The sequence below is a fragment of the Procambarus clarkii genome, chromosome 69 (assembly GCF_040958095.1).
Source record: "Procambarus clarkii isolate CNS0578487 chromosome 69, FALCON_Pclarkii_2.0, whole genome shotgun sequence".
Lineage (NCBI taxonomy): Eukaryota > Metazoa > Arthropoda > Malacostraca > Decapoda > Cambaridae > Procambarus > Procambarus clarkii.
The window spans coordinates 27,845,809-27,865,564 of NC_091218.1; the positions used below are offsets into that span (position 1 = coordinate 27,845,809).

Here is a 19,756-nt window from a genome sequence, read left to right on the forward strand (position 1 = left end):
AACCTCTTAACCTTTTCTAACTTCGTTTTGTGTTTGACGAGATGTGGACTCCACGCAGGAGCCGCATCACAAAGTCCCTTCTCACCGTGACGTGTTTTCAAATTCGATCTTCTTTCTCTATCACCTTGCACGGTATACAAGTTAAGGACCACCAAGGACACCAGTTTTGGGCCTCCTGCAATTCCCCCCTTTTTTGTAAATTGGGACTATGTTAGCTGTCTTCTAACTCTCTGGTTGGTCTCTAGTTTCCATTGACTTGTTATACACCATAAATAGTGGCATACAAAGTTCTTTTGAAGTGCTATTTTAGCATCTGCCCCCTCTCATAGCTTGTGTGTGTGTGCGCGCGCGCGCGCGTGCATTGCGTGTATGCGTTTGCGTACGTGCATGTGTGTGTTTGCGTGCGTGTACTCACCTAATTGTGCTGGGGGGTTGAGCTCTGGCTCTTTGGTCCCGCCTCTCAACCGTCAATCAACTGATGTACAGATTCCTGAGCCTACTGGGCTCTGCCATATCTACATTTGAAACTGTGTATGGAGTCAGTCTTCACAACATCACTTCCTAGTGCATTCCATGTACTAACTACTCTGGCACTGAAAAAGTTCTTTCTAATGTCTCTGTGGCTCATTTGGGTACTCAGCTTCCACCTGTGTTCCCTTGTGCGTGTGCCACCCGTGTTAAATAATCCATCCTTGTCCACCCTGTCAATTCCCCTGAAAATTTTGTATGTGGTGAGCATGTCTCCCCTAGCTCTTCTGTCTTCCAGCGTCGTGAGGTGCAGTTCATACAGACAGTAGTTTGTCCTCATAACTCATGCCTCTTAGTTCTGGGACTAGCCTAGTGGCATACCTCTGGACTTTTTCCAGCTTCGTCTTGTGCTTGACAAGGTACGGGCTCCATGCTGGGCTGCATACTCCAGGATTGGCCTTACATATGTGGTATACAAGGTTCTGAAGGATTCTTTACACAGGTTTATGAAAGCAGTTCTGATGCATAGGCAGCTGATGTTATTCTTTTGATGTGGGCTTCGGGAGACAGATTTGGTGTGATGTCAACTCCCAGATCTTTCTCTCTGTCCGTTTCGTGAAGGACTTCATCTCCCATTCCAGTGACTGGCCTCCTAGTTCCTCCAACTAGTTTCATTACCTTACATCTACTTGGGTTGAACTTTAGTAGCCATTTGTCAGACCATTCCTCCAGTTTGTCTAGGTCATCTTGTAGCCTCACACTATCCCCCTCTGTCCTGATCCTCCTCATAATTTTTGCATCATCAGCAAACATCGAGAGGAACGAGTCAATTCCTTCTGAAAGATCATTTACGTATATCAGAATACGCACCAGCACACACATATCGTGTGTGCTTGTGTGCGCGCGTGGTGGTAGCGGAGTGTTTGGTCGACCTCTCCACCCACCTTACCGTGACTTCTCTAGCCTCCCTCTTCTGCATGAATGAGAATGTTGTCATGAACGGGACCTAAAAGTCATGGTCGTGTATATGAGACACAGTCAACCTTTATGGTGGCGGGATTTATAGAGCATCTTCAATCATTTAAATTTGATAAGCATCACCAGGCCAACCCGTACTCGTAATAGAACGTCGCATTTTGACGTATAATCTACCTAAGGCCAAAAATTATTCCGGGGCCTTATCCGGGGGTCCGACGACTGAGTGGAGAGCGCTCGGGGTTCGGCGTCCTAAGGGTCCGGGTTCGATCCTCGGCGGAGACAGAAACAAATGGACAGAGTTTCTTTCACCCTAATGTATCTGTTGACCTACCAGTAAATAGGTACCTGGGAGTCAGACATCTGCCACGGGCTGCATCCTGGGGATGTGTGTGTGTGAAAATTAGGATTAAAGGACTTGCCAAAAACGCTATGCGTGCTAGTGGTTATGCAAGAATGTAAAAACACTTGTATATATAAATAAATAAATATATATAAAACAAATTGTCGTACTAGAAAAACGTGACGGCTCACGAAATTGACATACTGTCTCGTTTTCTGTTTTGGGTCTTCTGGTAGGTTAGGATTGGGCGCATTAGTACGATAGTTTCTTGACGATGGTGAAATTTAAGAGGACGCGGGCTACACCAAGATCTGTTGCTCCTCTGTGGATCTCCTTATCTCCAAAAAGTCACAATTACTGCTGCACATTGTTTCACAAGCATAGCATCTTACAAAGAAAAAGAGCGACAGCTAAGATCTAGATGGAAAATAAAACAAATCTTTGACCATATACGAATGTTTATTTTTTTAATTAAACGTATTTTCGTGTATGAAATGTTGATGGTATTAACCGAGTGTCATTTTTTGGTTCCATTTGCAGAAGTTACGAGCACCGTCGGGGGAGCCGACAGCTGAGTGGCCAGCGCTTCGGATACGTAGTCCTGAGGTTCCGGGTTCAATCCCCAGTGGATGCAGAAACAAAAATGGCCAGATTTTCTTTAACTCTGATGTCCCTGTTACCTAGCAGTAAATAGGTACCTGGGAGTTTAGACAGCTGCTTCCTGGGGATGTGTAACAAAAAGGAGGCCTGGTCGAGGACCGGGCCGCGGGGACGCTAAGCCCCGAAATCCTCTCAAGTTAACCGTCGAGTATGAGACGTAGTACTGGTGCTCCTTGTTAGTTACTGGGAGAGAAGAGAGTTCAGCATCAGAAAATTATTCTACAAAACTTATTACATAGCGATTGAGATGACAGATCTTAGTCGGCCATTATTGGAAAGCCAGGAAGCCCGTCCTTCCAGCGTTCTTAAAGTCACTAAAATGATGAAATAAATTGTCCCTGAAGCCGAACCTAACCGAAGATCCATGAAAAGAAAACCGGGACATCACGTCTGTTTTGCGAGCCGTTGTGATTTATAGTACATCATATGTTGACGTTGAGAGATTTATGCGTTAAAATACGATGCGACTGGTCGTAGTGGGCCCCTTGTACACCCCGTGTACCTGAGGTGGTCTGGACCCCCACACCCATAAATGTGTTCCCACGTCTGTGGTAGAAAATTATAATAAAAAACAATTACCAAAGACGACCCGAGTCCCCACTACCAATACCAAAGACGACCCAGAGTCCCCACTACCAATACCAAAGACGACCCAGAGTCCCCACTACCAATACCAAAGACGACCCAGAGTCCCCACTACCAATACCAAAGACGACCCAGAGTCTCCACTACCAATACAAAAGACGACCCAGACCCCCAACACCATCCACAACAAAGATGGTCTAGAGTCCGACCAACCACAGTTAAAGCACTTTAGAGCAACCATCCCCACAGCTAAGAAGCTCCAGAGGCCCCCTCCTAATATCTAAGACGATCTACAGCCCCCCACCACCACCCACAGCTAAGGCACTCTAAAAACCACTACCATCTCATAGCCAAGGCGCTCAAGAGCCGTCCACCCCATAGCTAAGGCGCTCAAGGGCCCCCATTACATAGCTAAGACGGTCAAAAGCCCCCACTATTCCTCTGCTAAGACACTGAGATGCTCCCACTACCTCATAGCTAGCATACCCTAGAGGCACAACAACTCACAACTAAAGCGCTCTAGATCTCTCACAACACCGCAGCTGATACGATCTAGAGCCCCACTTCACAGCTAAGACGCTACAGAGCCTCACCCCACAGCTAAGACGCTACAGAGCCCCACCCCACAGCTAAGATGCTACAGAGCCCCACCCCACAGCTAAGACGCTACAGAGCCCCACCCCACAGCTAAGACGCTACAGAGCCCCACCCTACAGCTAAGACGCTACAGAGCCTCACCCCACAGCTAAGACGCTACAGAGCCCCGCAGCTAAGCCACTCTGAAGCCCCCCCCCCCAAAGACCTCGCTTCACTGACTTACTCTGGAAACTTGGAGCATCCGGCCTGACCCTCAGTGACCTGGCCCAATGAGAGACAAAAACTAGAGAGGAGCAGCACCTGACCTCGGGCTGGGTATATAAGGCCCCGCCCCGGCCCTCACAAGACATCCTCAGCCCGTCCTCACTACACCAACATGAAGCTCGTGAGTCTAATTTAAACCCATGGGAATAATATTACATTAATATATTTGCTGGCGTTGAATATAGCAAGGCGTGAAACAGTTCCTCCTTATAGGTCAAATATCCAAGGGGGAAATCGCATATTCTTGATTTTATTTTAACTGTGCTAATGTTTAGCGCCTTTTGCCACTTTTTTCAGGTAATCGTCGCCTGCCTGGTCGTCGCGGCTGTCGCTGCCCCGCAGTTTGGTCATCAGTTCCCCCGTCACGATCGCCCAGATTATCGCCACATCGCCGTCCTGAGGGACAACCGCCTGGATAGTGGCGATGGTAACTTCAGCTACGACTTCGAGACTGAGAACGGCATCGCCGTGAGCGCCGTTGGCCGGCCGGGTTCCAAGGGTCAGAGCAACATCCAGGGGTCCTACAGGTGAGTCCATCGCTACTCATGAACATTCCCTTTAAACAAGGTTACTATAAGGGAATCGTTATTTATTTAACATCCCATGTACCCAGCGTTCCGACATGTCTATTCTCCTCATAAACATTTCCAGCATCTCTCTTTGTTCATCGTCCCGTCAGAATCATGCCAGCCGTTCCTTCTCCCTCTCAGGTTCACCCTTCCTGACGGCACCCCGGCTGAGGTCCGCTACGTCGCCGACGAGTTCGGGTTCCGCGCCGAGTCTCCGCTGATCCCCACGCCCCACCCTCTCCCCGCCCACGCCATCGAGCAGATCCGCAACGCTGAGGAGCAGCGCCGTCGGGGCGTCGTCTGGAACTAATTCAGGAGCCGGAAAACCCAGAAGATGGTTTTGCCACGACAACGAGGAGGGACGAGCCATGCAGTAGCCAGGCACACGGTTCCGCTTCGCCTTAGGCAGAGTGCTCCTTGTTCCGCTAAAAAAGTCACAGAATTTCAAGCTAAGATCTATATATAGATCAAATACCTTATCAAATATATTTTCTCCGACGATGTATTATTGACTTCTGTTAATAAATATTGTAACTCCGAATCTCAACGTATATTAATTTTCTTTATTTGTGATAAAATTGAGTGGAAGCAAATTGTGGTTTTACGCATCAGAGTAAATTGTGAGAGAGGCCTTCACACTCGGGGATGACGGATGCTGTGTCTCACTTAAGGAAATTTATTATCGCTTCACATCAACAACAGGAAATATATTTTTCTTTAATTTGAAAAATAAACTATCCTAAACTACAACAAATAATAATTATTATATTATAAATTCTCTCCCGTACTCACTATATTTTGGAATTAGGAGATGAGGTCTGGGATTTATTACGAGAAAAAACATGAAAACTGAAAGTTCATTGATAGAAAGTCCATTTCTCCTTCACTCAATGTCAGATTTTGTATAATGAATATTGGATACTTCACTCTATTGTTTACCTGACTTCCCTGGCACTTGATCAAGTATTCCCAGTTTACTGTTTACCTAACTTCCCTAATACTTAAGTACGCCTAGTCTATTGTTTACCTGACTTCCTTAGTACTCAAAGCCTACTGTTTACCTGACTCATCTGACACTCAGGTACTCCTAGTTCATCGTTTACATGGCTCACGTAGCATTCCAGGTGCCCAGGCTTTTGACTCACCCAACCAATACTTATAAAAATGAATATCCACCTGAAATCAATTAAGCTCACGTGATATGAATATCACAAGGTTATGTAAAGTTAAAATATACTCTCAGTTCTTGTGGCTAACGTTCAATTAAAGTCTATGAAGACGCGTTTCCAGTTGAAATATCACTTTTAGTTCCACCTTCTAGTAAATCCCGACATTCTTCGTTGCATTTACAAATGAAACAAAACTGCTCGAAGGAGATGCACTAAACGTTCTTCCAAACGATGAAATTACTCTCAAAACACACCAGGGGAGTTTATACAATCTTTATTGACAACGGATCATTGGCTGCTCAGGATGTCTTAAAAGCTCCTAACAGGAAGACTATACCGGGAGTTCGACTGTGTTCCTTACGTGGCCCCCAACAGCGAAGTGATTCGATGAAATAAATGTTCCCTAAAATTGACCCTCGAGTGCTGTTGGGAGGTTGGGTTAAAAGTCTTGCGACTTCTAACCTTTTTTGTACAGTCAGTATTGTCTAGTTGGTATAGATTTGGAGATGCTGAGGTTCATGGAGCCCTGGCTGTCTGGATTCGAATCATATATATATTAAACCTAAAAGGGGTACCACCTCTGGTGCAACTGTAGAGACCCACAGTCTCGGAAAAGAAAATAAAGAGTACTCAGAAGACCTTGTGGATCCTCACTGAACACTGATATTTTCACCTCTTACCACCCCTATTCTATTTTTGCATATGTATATAAATATCTCCCTTTATTTTAGAAATTTCATTACACAAAAAAAGAGTTACAACATTGGTTACATGCAAGGTGCAAGGCTACTTGTCACAGGTTGTAGAGTTCCTCTATCTCCTCAGATGGCGGGCAAGAACCATGGATACAGTGAGCATTTCCTCTCTGGAGAGCCACACTAAGGCGCTGAAAGAGGAAACTGACGGCTTTAGGGGTTTCTAGTTGTTTCAATTATCTTGGAACCCAACTCCTTCAAAAAACTAGCAGCTCTTTTACTCTAGGAACAAAGTGTCTCTGAGGTAATGGGGACAAAATTAAAGTGGTAATCAAGATCTCTGTATTTATGCGACTTGGCTGCTTCCCGGTGATTGGTAGCACCGCCTGCCTTTGCAGTACTGAAGTCAACATAGATGTTGGCCAAAGTTGAAACACAAGTGTAAGTCCTACACCAATTGCCTACCATTCTTCCAGGGGTACACCATGATCCCGTCTTGGCGACCAAAAGGCTTATCAGAGTTGCGGGGCATTAAGTAACGGGGTTCTCTCTCTGCTGGACATCCGGATGTGGTGAGGCTTCTCTAAATAATGTCCTTAACCTCGCTGTGTCTCGCATGCCATCCTCCTGTGATTTAGCAGAAAAGCCCATGCCGTCCGTACCTGTCGGCCACTGCCTCACCGCAAATACACCTGTATTCGGTGTGGTTTGAGGCAGCGAGGCAGAAAGCCCCAACAATCCGGAGGGCCTGTGGTGTAAGTCGCGTGCAGGTTGCTGACGTTGGGGTTGCTAATAAAAAGTCACCTGCATGGGGAGCTGCTACAGCTCTAAGTCGGGCAGTGTCATGTGGAGTTGTCGCAGCTGCTTGGTCGACAATGGAGCGATCACACACACACACACACACACATATATATATATATATATATATATATATATATATATATATATATATATATATATATATATATATATATATATATATATATATATATATATATATATATATATATATATATATATATATATATTTAGTATATCAGGCCATTGAGCTCCTCTCACTGCTGACCACCCACACATTAGACAATAATATTTTTTTATAAGAGAGACAGATAGGCAGAGACCGAGGCAGAGAAACACACAAACTGAGGCAGAGAAATAAAGGGACAGACAAGGAAGGAGATACGAAGAGAACGAGACAGAGACAGACAGAATATGGATGGATGGATTGATGAATGGATGGATAGATAGAAGTATAGGATGCATAGACGTGTAGATGGTAGGATAAATGCAGGGATTGACGAAGAGATAGAGGGATTTTCTTATCTTGAGGTTATTTTGAGATGATTTCGGTGCTTAGCGTCCCCGTGGCCCGGTCCTCAACCAGGCTTCCTTTTCGTTACACACCCCCAGGGGCATCAGAGTGAAAGAAACTCTGCCCATTTGTTTCCGCCTCCGCCGGGGATTGAGCCCGGAATTTTAGGACTACGAATGCCGAGCGCTATCCACTCAGCCATCAGGCCCATTAGCTATATATATGGATGTATATATTTATGGATGTATATATATATGGATATAAAGATGAGTAAGTGGATGTATACATACATGGATTAAAAAATTAATAAGTGGATATATAGAGAGATAAATAGAAAGATAGATAGATAGATAGGTGAATGGATTGATAGATGAACGGATGGCTGGACAATTGGATGTAAGGATGAATTGATGAAGGGATAAATGGATAGAGAGATGGATGGACATAGGTATTGTATGTTGGCTATCATACAATACCTATGATGGTATTCCTACCAACATCTCCATACCTACCTTTATAAATCTTATTTCGCCCATATGCAACACGTTACGCGAAAAAAAACTAAATCATGTACAAAAAATATAACCGTATTTACTCAAATATCCCTTCCGCCTAAACCGACCCCCAACACCAGACCTTTAACATTAGACCCCTTTTACCTGCCTCTCATCTGACTCTCACGTGCCTCTCATCTGCCTCTCACTTGCCTCTCACCTGCCTCTCATCTGACTAGCATGACACAGCTTGCAGCATCCGTACTGACCTTGGATGACCCGGACAGGTGAACCACAATAACTGGAAGGGAGCAGCACCTGACCTCGGGCGGGGTATATAAGTCCCCGCCCTTGTCTTCTGCCGCCATCCGCAGCCCGCCATTATCCCACCAACATGAAGCTCGTGAGTCTTAAGCTGAAAGATATATTTATATATATATTAGTATTTTGTTATATTAAATAGTTATCTATGTTATATATAATCCTGGGTTTTAATAAGGCATGCCTCCTGTCCTTTTCAGGTAATCGTCGCCTGCCTGGTCGTCGCGGCTGTCGCTGCCCCGCAGTTTGGTCATCAGTTCCTCCGTCACGATCGCCCAGACTACCGCCACATCGCCGTCCTGAGGGACAACCGCCAGGATAATGGCGATGGTAACTTCAGCTACGACTTCGAGACTGAGAACGGCATCGCCGTGAGCGCCGTTGGCCGGCCGGGCTCCAAGGGTCAGAGCAACATCCAGGGGTCCTACAGGTGAGTCCATCGCTACTCTTGAACACTCCCCATAGCCAAGGGGTCCTACAAGTGACTCCTTGCTACTTATGAGCATTGCCCTTAAACATGTTTACTGTTGTGGAATCGTCGTTACTTTAACGTTACGTGAACCCAGATTTCCAACATGTGTATCGTCACTGCTCATAAACATTTCCAGCATCTCTCTCTCTGTTCATCGTCCCGTCAGAATCATGCCAGCCGTTCCTTCTCCCTCTCAGGTTCGTCCTTCCTGACGGCACCCCGGCTGAGGTCCGCTACGTCGCCGACGAGTTCGGGTTCCGCGCCGAGTCTCCGCTGATCCCCACGCCCCACCCTCTCCCCGCCCACGCCATCGAGCAGATCCGTAACGCCGAGGAGCAGCGCCGTCGGGGCGTCGTCTGGAACTAATTCAGGAGCCGGAAAACCTCATCACTAAAAACGTAGCTCACGAAACTTTTTACCGTGTGTAAATCGGTTTTGTCCGGACGTGTACTGATGTTTTTGAATAAACTATCTGAGTCAGAAATTTAGCGAATGTTATTTTCTTTATTCGTGATCAAATTCAGTGAAATGTGTGTGAGAGCGGTGTCTGAGAGGCCTCTGTTATTCGGAAATGACAAATTCTATTTAACAATGATCAAATAGGACAAAGGTGAAGGCGAGAACGACTCGTCTCTCCTTCCCTCTTACCCTACAGGTCGTGTCTTGAGTAACACGACGCAGCGTATGCCATCCAGATTGACCCTAGGGTTCATGGCCAGGTGAGTCACCAGCAATGGAATGAGCAGCATCCGATCTCTGATGAGTTCAGATGGCCCCGCCCCAGCCCACAGAAGCCGACCGGATATGCACCTGTTTACCCCAATTCTCGGTATATATATAGGCAGAGAGTTTACAGGTCAAAAGATTACGGGCTATTCATGCCTGTGCCACCTCTTGGGTGCCTTAATCTTCGTTAATCAATCAAGACCAAAGCAGAGACCCAGAAACCATTCAAGATTCTACACGCCTAAAGATCACATTCACTTCAAACATCTACAACCTCCTGGCTACTCACGTCCATGCCACCTCTTGTGGTGACCAAATCTTCATCAATAACCAATCAATGAAAACTAGAGTATAATTGCTGGTTCATCAATAAGGCAGGGTCAGGGCCTAAATAACCCTCCAGAGACTGGTGAGCCTAAAGGCATCTCCAAACATCATCCCATCCTCACACATGAGACTAAGCCCAAAAATTATTCACATTTGATGTAGCAATTTTGTTCAGTGTCTCCTCTTGTGTTAAGTTGACCTCGTTAGCGTCCCTGCAAAACAGTCTCGGGATTATCTCCTAAACCTTACTTCTCTATTGAACAAATGAATCACCCCCCTCAACTTTGCGTTGTTCTCTGCACAAAGTCAGAGAACGTGTTTAAGGAAAACATATTTCGTGCGCTTCTTTGACGACTCAGGTGATAGTATGAACTTACAACCTTTTTCTTGACAATCTCGTCGAAGGTCACCCCATCTTAGGCAACTTCTTTCAACACCCCCCCCCCCCCTTCCGTCCTCTGTCAAAGAAATGATTGGAATTTTAAACAAGAAATTCATCTCTATATTTGCTTGAGGGGAACTTGATATTATGCCCGCATCTGACAAACCTATGTAAGGGTACAAAAGATATGTTGATTAGTTCAGATGTTACCAGAGCGAAAATTATTAAACAAATAGAAAATTTAAAATCTAACAAATCCCCTGGGGCTAGACGAAGCATTTGCAAGGGTGCTCAAGAACTGTAAAGAAGAACTTAGTTTCGCTAGCATATTTAATAAATCTTCAGAGTTGAGCAGAACATTGAATGCTTGGAGAGTCGCAAATGTTGGGCCTCTTTATAAGAAGTGAGAGATAGATCACTTGCATCCAGGTATTGGCCAGTTACCTTAATGTCTATTGTCGAAAAATGGCTTAAAAAGAAAATAGCAAAAGCCTACATCTTAAAATATATATAGATTAATGAATGATTCAAAACATGATTTTACTAAGGGGCCGCTCGTGTTTAACAAATTTTCTCTTATTCTTTTCTAGAATACCACAAGTAGATGACAGTGGAGAAGAGTTCAACACTTTATACCTTAACTTTAGCAAAACCTTTAATATTCTACCTCAAATGAGACTATTTAGAAAGTTAAAGGCTATAGCATTAGGTGGGGGGACTATCCTGAAGTTGTATTAGGGCATGGAAACGCAAATAAATAATATTATCTCTGGTGCAATACAAGTAGAACAAGTAATGAAACTTTGAACAGGCGAGGACAGGTGTGCAGAGAATGACAAAGAGATGTGTGAAGAACTCATCAAGAGGTTCCAGGAGGTCTTCGCAATAGAACAAGATGAGATCACTGCGCTAGGAGAAGGGGAAGTAAACCAGGCGGCCTTGGAAGGGTTTGAAATTACGAGAGATGAGGTCAAGAGGCACCTGTTGGAATGAAAGAAAGAGAAAGGCTGTTGGTCCAGACGGGATTTTGTCATGGGTACTGAAAGAGTGTGCAGAGACACTTTACTTGCCACTCTCCATAGTGTATAGTAGGTCACTGGAGACGGAAGACCTTCCAGAAATATGGAAGACGGCGAGTGTGGTCCCAATATACAAAAAGAGTGACAGACAAGAGGCATTGAACTACAGGCCAGTGTCCTTGACTTGTATACCATGCAAGGTGATGGAGAAGATCGCGAGAAGAAACCTAGTAACACATCTGGAGAAAAGGGACTTCGTGACAAATCGCCAACATGGGTTCAGGGAGGGGAAAATCTTGCCTGACGGCGTAATAGATTTCTACGACCAGGTGACAAAGATTAAGCAAGAAAGAGAAGGTTGTGTGGACTGCATTTTGTTGGATTGTCGGAAAGCCTTTGACACGGTACCCCATAAGAGGCTGGTACATAAGATGGAGAGACAGGCAGGAGTAACTGGTAAGGTGCTCCAGTGGATAAGGGAGTACTAAGCAATAAGAAGCAACAGGAAGCAGAAAGTTACAGTGAGGGGTGAGACCTCAGATTGGCGTGAAGTCACCAGGAGTCCCACAGGGCGCTGTACTCGGTCTTATCCTGTTTCTGATATACGTAAATGATCTCCCGGAGGGTATAGACTCATTTCTCTCAATGTTTGCTGACGATGCCAAAATTATGAGAAGGATTAAGACAGAGGAGGATTGCTTGAGGCTTCAGGAAGACCTAGACAAACTAAAGGAATGGTCGAACAAATGGTTGTTAGAGTTTAACCCAAACAAATGTAATATAATGAAGATAGGTATAGGGAGCAGGAGGCCAGATACAAGCTTTCATTTGGGAGATGAAATTCTTCAAGAGTCAGAGAGAGGAAAAAGACTTGGGGGTTGATATCTCGCCAGACCTGTCCCTTGCAGCCCATATCAAAAGGATAACATCAGCGGCATATGCCAGGCTGGCCCACATAAGAACGGCATTTAAAAAACTTGTGTAAGGAATTATTCAGAACTTTGTATACCACATATGTCAGGCCAATCCTGGACTATGCAGCCCCAGCATGGGGTCCATATTTAGTCAAGGATAAGACTAAACTGGAATAGGTTCAAAGGTTTGCCACCAGACTAGAACCTGAGCAAAGAGGTATGAGCTACGAGGAGAGACTACGGGAATTAAACCTCACGTCGCTGGAAGAAAGAAGACTTGAGGGGACATTATCACCACATTCATGATTCTGAAAGGAATTGCTAGGATAGATAAAGACAGGCTATTTAACACAAGGGGCATACGCACTAGGGGACACAGGTGGATACTGAGTGCCCAAATAAGCCACAGAGATATTAGAAAGAACTTTTTTAGTGTCAAAGTGGTTGACAAATGGAATGCATTAGGAAGTGATGTGGTGGAGGCTGACTCCATACACAGTTTCAAGTGTAGATATGATAGAGCCCAGTAGGCTCTATCATATCTACCTGTACACCTGATGATTAACGGTTGAGAGGCGGGACCAAAGAGCCAGAGCTCAACCCCGCAAGCACAAATAGGTAAGTACACACACACAGTGTGTATGTGTGATACTGAAGGAAGGAGCGGAAGCACTGTGCCTACCACTCTCCATTGTGTATGACAAATCACAGGTAACAGGTTAACTGACAAAAATTTGGAAGACGGCTAATATAGTCCCGATATACAAGAAAGGGGATAGACAGGAAGCACTGAACTACAGGCCAGTGTCCCCAACTTGCATACCATGCAAGCTGATGGAGAAGATTGTGCGCAAAAAGCTAGTGGAACATCTGGAGCGAAAGAACTTTGTAAGACAACATCAACATGGGTTCAGGGATGGCAAGTCCTGCCTCACAGGGCTAATTGAATTCTACGACCAGGCAACAAAAATCAGGTAAGAAAGAGAGGGGTGGGCAGACTACATATTTTTAGATTGCCAGAAAGCCTTTGACACATTACCACACTAAAGGCTAGTGAAAAAGCTGGAGATGCAGGTAGGAGTGAAAGGGAAGGTACTCTATTGGAAAAGGGAGTACCTAAGCAACAAAAGACAACGAGTCACTGTGAGGGGTGAGGTCTCAGATTGGCGAAACGTCACCAGTGAAGTTCCGCAGGGTTCAGTCCTTGGACCTATACTGTTTCTGATATATGTGAATGATCTCCCAGAGGGAATAGAATCGTTCCTCTCATTGTTTGCTGATAATGCAAAAATTACGAGGAGGATTAAAACAGAAGATGCAGTATGAGGTTACAAGATTAACTAGACAAACTGAATGAATGGTCCAACAAATGGCTAATAAATTTGAACCCAAGTAAATGTAAGGTAATGAAATTAGGAGGTGGAAACAGGAGGCCAGACACAGGATACCGAATGGGAGATGATGCTCTTCATGAATCGGACAGAGAGAAAGATCTAGGAGTTGATATCACGGCAAACATGTCTCCTGAAACCCACATCAAAATAATGACAGCAGTGGCGTATGCGAGGCTGGCTAACATCAGAACCGCCTTCAGGAACCTGTGTAAGGAATCCTTCAGAAACTTGAATACCACATATGTAAGACCAATTCTGGAGTATGCGGCCCCTGCATGGAGCCCGTAACTTGTCAAGCACAAGATGAAACTGGAAAACGTTCAGAGTTATGCCACTAGAATAGTCCCAGAACTAAGAGGCATGAGTTACGAGGAAAGGCTGCGCGAGATGCACCTCACGGCGCTGGAAGACAGGAGAGCTCGGGGAGACATGATCACTACCTACAAAATTCTCAGAGGAATTGACCAACCCGTTCTCGCAAATTCGTAAAGTCAATATTGACTTATTAACTACGTGCATAGGTGATATACTAAACATAATAGATACCCCTAAAAAGATTCATAGAAAACACCGACCTTACCTAACCTTGTTAGTATCTTAAGATAAGCATCTTATTGCTTCGTAATTACAATTATTACTTAACCTATACCTATTATAGGTTAGGTAATAATTGTAATTACGAAGCAATAAGATGCTTATCTTAAGATACTAACAAGGTTAGGTACGGTCGGTGTTTTCTATGAATCTTTTTAAGGGTATCTATTATGTTAAGTATGTCACCTATGCACATATTTAATAAGTCAATATTGACTTATTAAATTTGCGAGAACGGGTTGCAACTGACAGGGTAGATATAGATAAACTGCTAATACGGGAGGTACGCGAACAAGGGTGGAAACTGAGTACCCAAATGAGCCACAGGGACGCTAGAAAGAACTTTTTTTAGTGTCAGAGTAGTTAACAGATGGAATGCATAAGGCAGTGATGTGGTGGAGGCTGACTCCATACACAGTTTCAAATGTAGATGTGATAGAACCCAATAGGCTCAGGAATCTGTCCACCAGTTGACTGACAGTTGAGAGGCGGGACCAAAGAGCCAGAGCTCAACCCCCGCAAGCACAACTAGGTGAGTACAGACTCCCCAAATTACAGACTTCAACCCTCTTATGTCAACACCAACTGGCGTCTCTCCAGCAGCGTTGTTGCCCTCTGACTCCCACTATCTCCCCAACTATGTAAACACCTTCCTCAAAAAAGCGAGACAATAACATTAATAAGAATTTTATCGTCATACTTGGAACACTTGAAGGACGATTCTTGAAGGCAGAGGAGGTCTCTGAGACGCCTCTTGGTGGGGGGGGGGGGGGGACTCCAGGTAATTACTGACTTTACGATATATTGTAAACCTTCTTCCACTTCTCTCTTCTTCATCTTTTTCATCTTCTTTATCGTCTTCTTTCTTCTTCATATTCTTTCTTCTTTATCATATTCTTAGTTTTCTTAGTCGTCTTTATCTTATTCTTCATCTTCTCCTCTCTTCTTATTTTTCTTCTTTCATCTTATTAGTTCACTTCATTTTTCTTTAAGCATATTCTTATTCATTCACCTTATTATTAATCTTTCTTATTTCTTATTCTTCCTTATTTTTCTTATTCATCTTCCATTAATAATCTTTATCATTTATTTTAATTATATGTAATTTTAATCGAATAATTATGATAAATAGTACTTGCATTATCAATAATTAAATAAGTATTATCAACAATTTATTCCATATTATATATTTCTCATTATTATTTTGATCACAGATACTGACTCATATTACCGCTATGCTCTTCCCGCTAAACTAACAGAGGTACTTGTAGCAAATGTGTAAATGATTGTATATATATATATATATATATATATATATATATATATATATATATATATATATATATGACCGAAAAAGTAAGATTAATAATTTTAACACGAATTTTCTCGATCTTTCTTACGTTTCTTTTCACTGTTGATGGTAATTCAAAAATCAATTCTCCAAAATTCATTTTTATTTCTAGTCTGACGCGACACTTGAGCGCGTTTCGTAAAACTTATTACATTTTCAAAGATTTTAGTTTAGACACACACACACACAACTTTAACTGAATAGAGCTTAAACATCTTCGAGTTTTTATACCTACATTTGGGTGAGGTGACATGTTACAATAGTTTTGGATGAGGTGAAAATAAACTTTTAACACAAGACAGGACACGAAACAATGGGAATTAAAGGTAAGTAACTGCAGAAGGCATATTTTTATTGGCCCATATTTCTTGATGCTTCTATATTGGAGCGGAGTCTTGAAGTGGGTAGAATATAGTTGTGCATTAATTGGCTGTTGATTGCTGGTGTTGACTTCTTGATGTGTAGTGCCTCGCAGATGTCAAGCCGCCTGCTATCGCTGTATCTATCGATGATTTCTGTGTTGTTTGCTAAGATTTCTCTGGTGATGGTTTGGTTGTGGGAAGAGACTATATGTTCCTTAATGGAGCCCCTGTTGCTTATGCATCGTTAAACGCCTGGAAAGAGATGTTGTTGTCTTGCCTATATACTGAGTTTTTTGAGGCTTACAGTCCCCAAGAGGGCATTTGAAGGCATAGACGACGTTGGTCTCTTTTAAAGCGTTCTGCTTTGTGTCTGGAGAGTTTCTCGTGAGTAGGCTGGCCGAGAGCCAGCCTACTCATGAGAAACATTATATATATATATATATATATATATATATATATATATATATATATATATATATATATATATATATATATGTCGTACCTAGTAGCCAGAACGCACTTCTCAGCCTACTATGCAAGGCCCGATTTGCCTAATAAGCCAAGTTTTCCTGAATTAATATATATTCTCTAATTTTTTTCTTATGAAATGATAAAGCTACCCATTTCATTATGTATGAGGTCAATTTTTTTGTATTGGAGTTAAAATTAACGTAGATATATGACCAAACCTAACCAACCCTACCTAACCTAACCTATTCTATCTTTATAGGTTAGGTTAGGTTAGGTAGCCGAAAAAGTTAGGTTAGGTTAGGTTAGGTAGGTTAGGTAGTCGAAAAACAATTAATTCATGAAAACTTGGCTTATTAGGCAAATTGGGCCTTGCATAGTAGGCTGAGAAGTGCGTTCTGGCTACTAGGTACGACATATATATATATATATATATATATATATATATATATATATATATATATATATATATATATATATATATATAATATATTACATATATATAAAGTGAAGAGTTATATATATATATATAATATATATATATATATATATTTATATATATATATATATATATATATATATATATATATATATATATATATATATATATATATATATATATATGTGTGTGTGTGTGTGTTCATGCGTACGTAACATTAACTATTGTGTTGCTAAATGAACAAATCCACTAGTGATGAGGGTTCGTACCTACGCACAAGATGTTCCCAGATGTGCCTTATTCATCTTTGATATTTCGCGTTATTCTGATCTCTGTCTGTATTGTGTAACTAGCTTCAAAAGATTGTCACTGACTTAGCTAAACGAACTATGGGGTTCAGTCCCTGAACCCATTATGTGTCTCTGTAACCCTTTCCACCACCGCCCACGAGGTGGGTATGGGGTGCATAATAAAGAAAGCAATTGAAGAATTAAAATCTTCCCGCTAAGGCTAACCTCGCGCGCTTACCTGCCTCTCTTCCCACGCAGACTTAAACTGGAATTAGCGGTTTGTTGTTCTCACTAATAATTTCCGGGTCTTGTTATCTAGATTGCTTGCGGTTACTGAGTCATCTGTGATCAACAAGGTTAGGGGAATATCCTCTCCGGAAGTCAGATCAAGATGGGAAAGGGAAGATGAATTGTTAGCAGAGGAACAGAAGTGAGGAATGATTGTATATAGGAAGATGAGAATTACCTTGTGAATAGAACGATAGAGATACGAGAGAAGAGAGAGAGAGTATGCAAACAAAATACTGGTAAGTAAATAACTGTAAAGTTTCATTACAAAATATATAAGAACGACATAGCCTCCAAAGTTAAGGACCAACCCAGGTTACAACACAATCCCATCAGAGGGAAAACCAGATAAATATTCAAGAGGTGATGTGAAGTGAAGACTTAAGAATGGTCCAGGACGGACCGAAACGTCTTCGTCCCTTCACTTTCTAGTGTGTGATTTGCTCAACATATTTCTGCCACGTTATTGTGACTCCTCGTCTGCAAAAGTGAAGAGTTAACGTTGAGTGACAGGGAAATGTGTGAGCAGCAGGGTACTTTCGCGCAGGGTAAAAGAAAGGTTTCAAGGGCTGGTCTTTAAAGGGGACAGGACCAGCTACCTGATATGGGCTTCTCTAGACAGGGATCACAAAAGAAGCTGATGAAATCTTGCACAAGCCACCTGCAAGGATCCTTGTTTCACTGAAGACAGGAGTCATGGTGCCAAAAAAGCATACTATACTAAAATACAAACAGAGAGAGTAAATTTGGGATGTTGATTCATATATAATATATTTAAACATTTTCTAAGCATAGCCCATGAACGCAGTATACATAATAAATTGATTAGGTCGAAAAATAATGACCCCAAATGGATAACTATTAGTCTAAAGAATTCTATATATAAAAAGAAAGATTTGTACAAAAGAATTAAAAATTGGGAAGCTAATCTAGAGCAAGAATTTCTCAAACTTTTTCGAAATGTTAAAAAAATAACAAAATAAAGAAAGCAAAAAGAAACAAAGAAGTTCGTACTGCAGAGCAAAGACAAATTCCAAAGTTTTTTCAGTTATATTAAACAAAGATTAGGGAAAGGATACGTCCATTAAAAGCTGAGACAGGTCAGATCATTATCAACTGATAATGACAAAGAGATGAGTAGTATATATAAAAACTATTTTGATCTTTGTATTTACTAAAGAAGAACTCCATACTATGTCTTCAGCCGAACTAGCCTATATCGGTGGTGAAGAGGACAGGTTAACCAGTTTAGTGGTTACCAAGGAGGAATTTATTAAACACATAGATAAACTCAAGCCAGACAAATCTCCAGGTCCAGACGAAGTGTTGGCCAGGATGGTTTCCTTGGTTCTTGTGTTCTTGGGTTCGTATTCAACTACATATCAGTCTGTTTAACACTCATACCATACAAAGTAAAGGAGAGAATAACAAGGAAGAGAATAATGGAACACTCACAGAGAACAAGGCCGGAATAATTTGGAGAGTGTAAACTGGGAGGGAGAATATGAGTTTGATAGAAAAAATATATATTCTCAAACTATATATATTTTCAAACAGAGAATATGAGTTGTACAGAAAAGTGTAATTAGTAACGTCCCTCAAGGAATGGTGATATGACCCCTACAATTTGCTTAACTCCTATTGTGGGATAATTGCACGAATCAATAATTGCAAAAGCCATTCGTCTACATCTTGAAAAACATAGATTTGTATATGATTCACAGCATAGCTCTACCAAGGGATGGTCGTGTTTGACAAATTTGCTATCTTTCTACTCCAGCATAATTGAGACAGTTGATAGCGGAAAGGTTTGTGACGTTCTGTACCTTGACTGTAATAAGAATTAGGGAAACTGCAGAAGGGCTATTGGCTCATACTTGACAGCTCGTCTATAAATCCACTCACAACCATTTATATATGTGTCTATCCTAATAACAAGATCCCATCTTACCAAGTAAAGAAGAAACGCTTCTATGAGATACAACAGTGCTTCAAGTGCTACGAGTACTCCCACTCCACCGTCAAGTGTCAGCATCCCGTCCAGAAGTGCAACATTTGCGCCAAGGACCACCAGTATTCAATCAGCAAGTCAGAAACTCGATGCTGCCTTCTCTGCAAAGGCGACAACTCCGCGATTTCTATAGGATGTTTGTCCAATTCTTGAAACAATCAAGCGATCCAAATACCGGGAACCGCTATCTTTTAGTCAGTATTTCGTGTGGCACCGTATCAAAAGCTCTTGATACAATCATCGGAGGGACACACACATATGACTGAG

General features: G+C 42.4%; 2 protein-coding genes across 2 annotated transcripts; both read left to right on the plus strand.

The window, feature by feature from the left end:
- Positions 1 to 3,920: 3,920 nt before the first annotated feature.
- LOC123772314 (cuticle protein AM1199-like) lies at positions 3,921 to 5,002 on the plus strand. The gene is made up of 3 exons (XM_045765403.2): positions 3,921 to 4,013; positions 4,190 to 4,419; positions 4,603 to 5,002. The coding sequence occupies exons 1-3, from the start codon at positions 4,005 to 4,007 to the stop codon at positions 4,769 to 4,771; spliced, it is 408 nt and encodes a 135-aa protein (XP_045621359.2). The 5' UTR covers positions 3,921 to 4,004; the 3' UTR covers positions 4,772 to 5,002.
- Positions 5,003 to 8,388: 3,386 nt separating this feature from the next.
- Positions 8,389 to 9,408, plus strand: LOC123772313 (cuticle protein AM1199). Its single transcript, XM_045765402.2, has 3 exons — positions 8,389 to 8,534; positions 8,653 to 8,882; positions 9,122 to 9,408. The coding sequence occupies exons 1-3, from the start codon at positions 8,526 to 8,528 to the stop codon at positions 9,288 to 9,290; spliced, it is 408 nt and encodes a 135-aa protein (XP_045621358.2). The 5' UTR covers positions 8,389 to 8,525; the 3' UTR covers positions 9,291 to 9,408.
- The last annotated feature ends 10,348 nt before the right edge of the window (positions 9,409 to 19,756 follow it).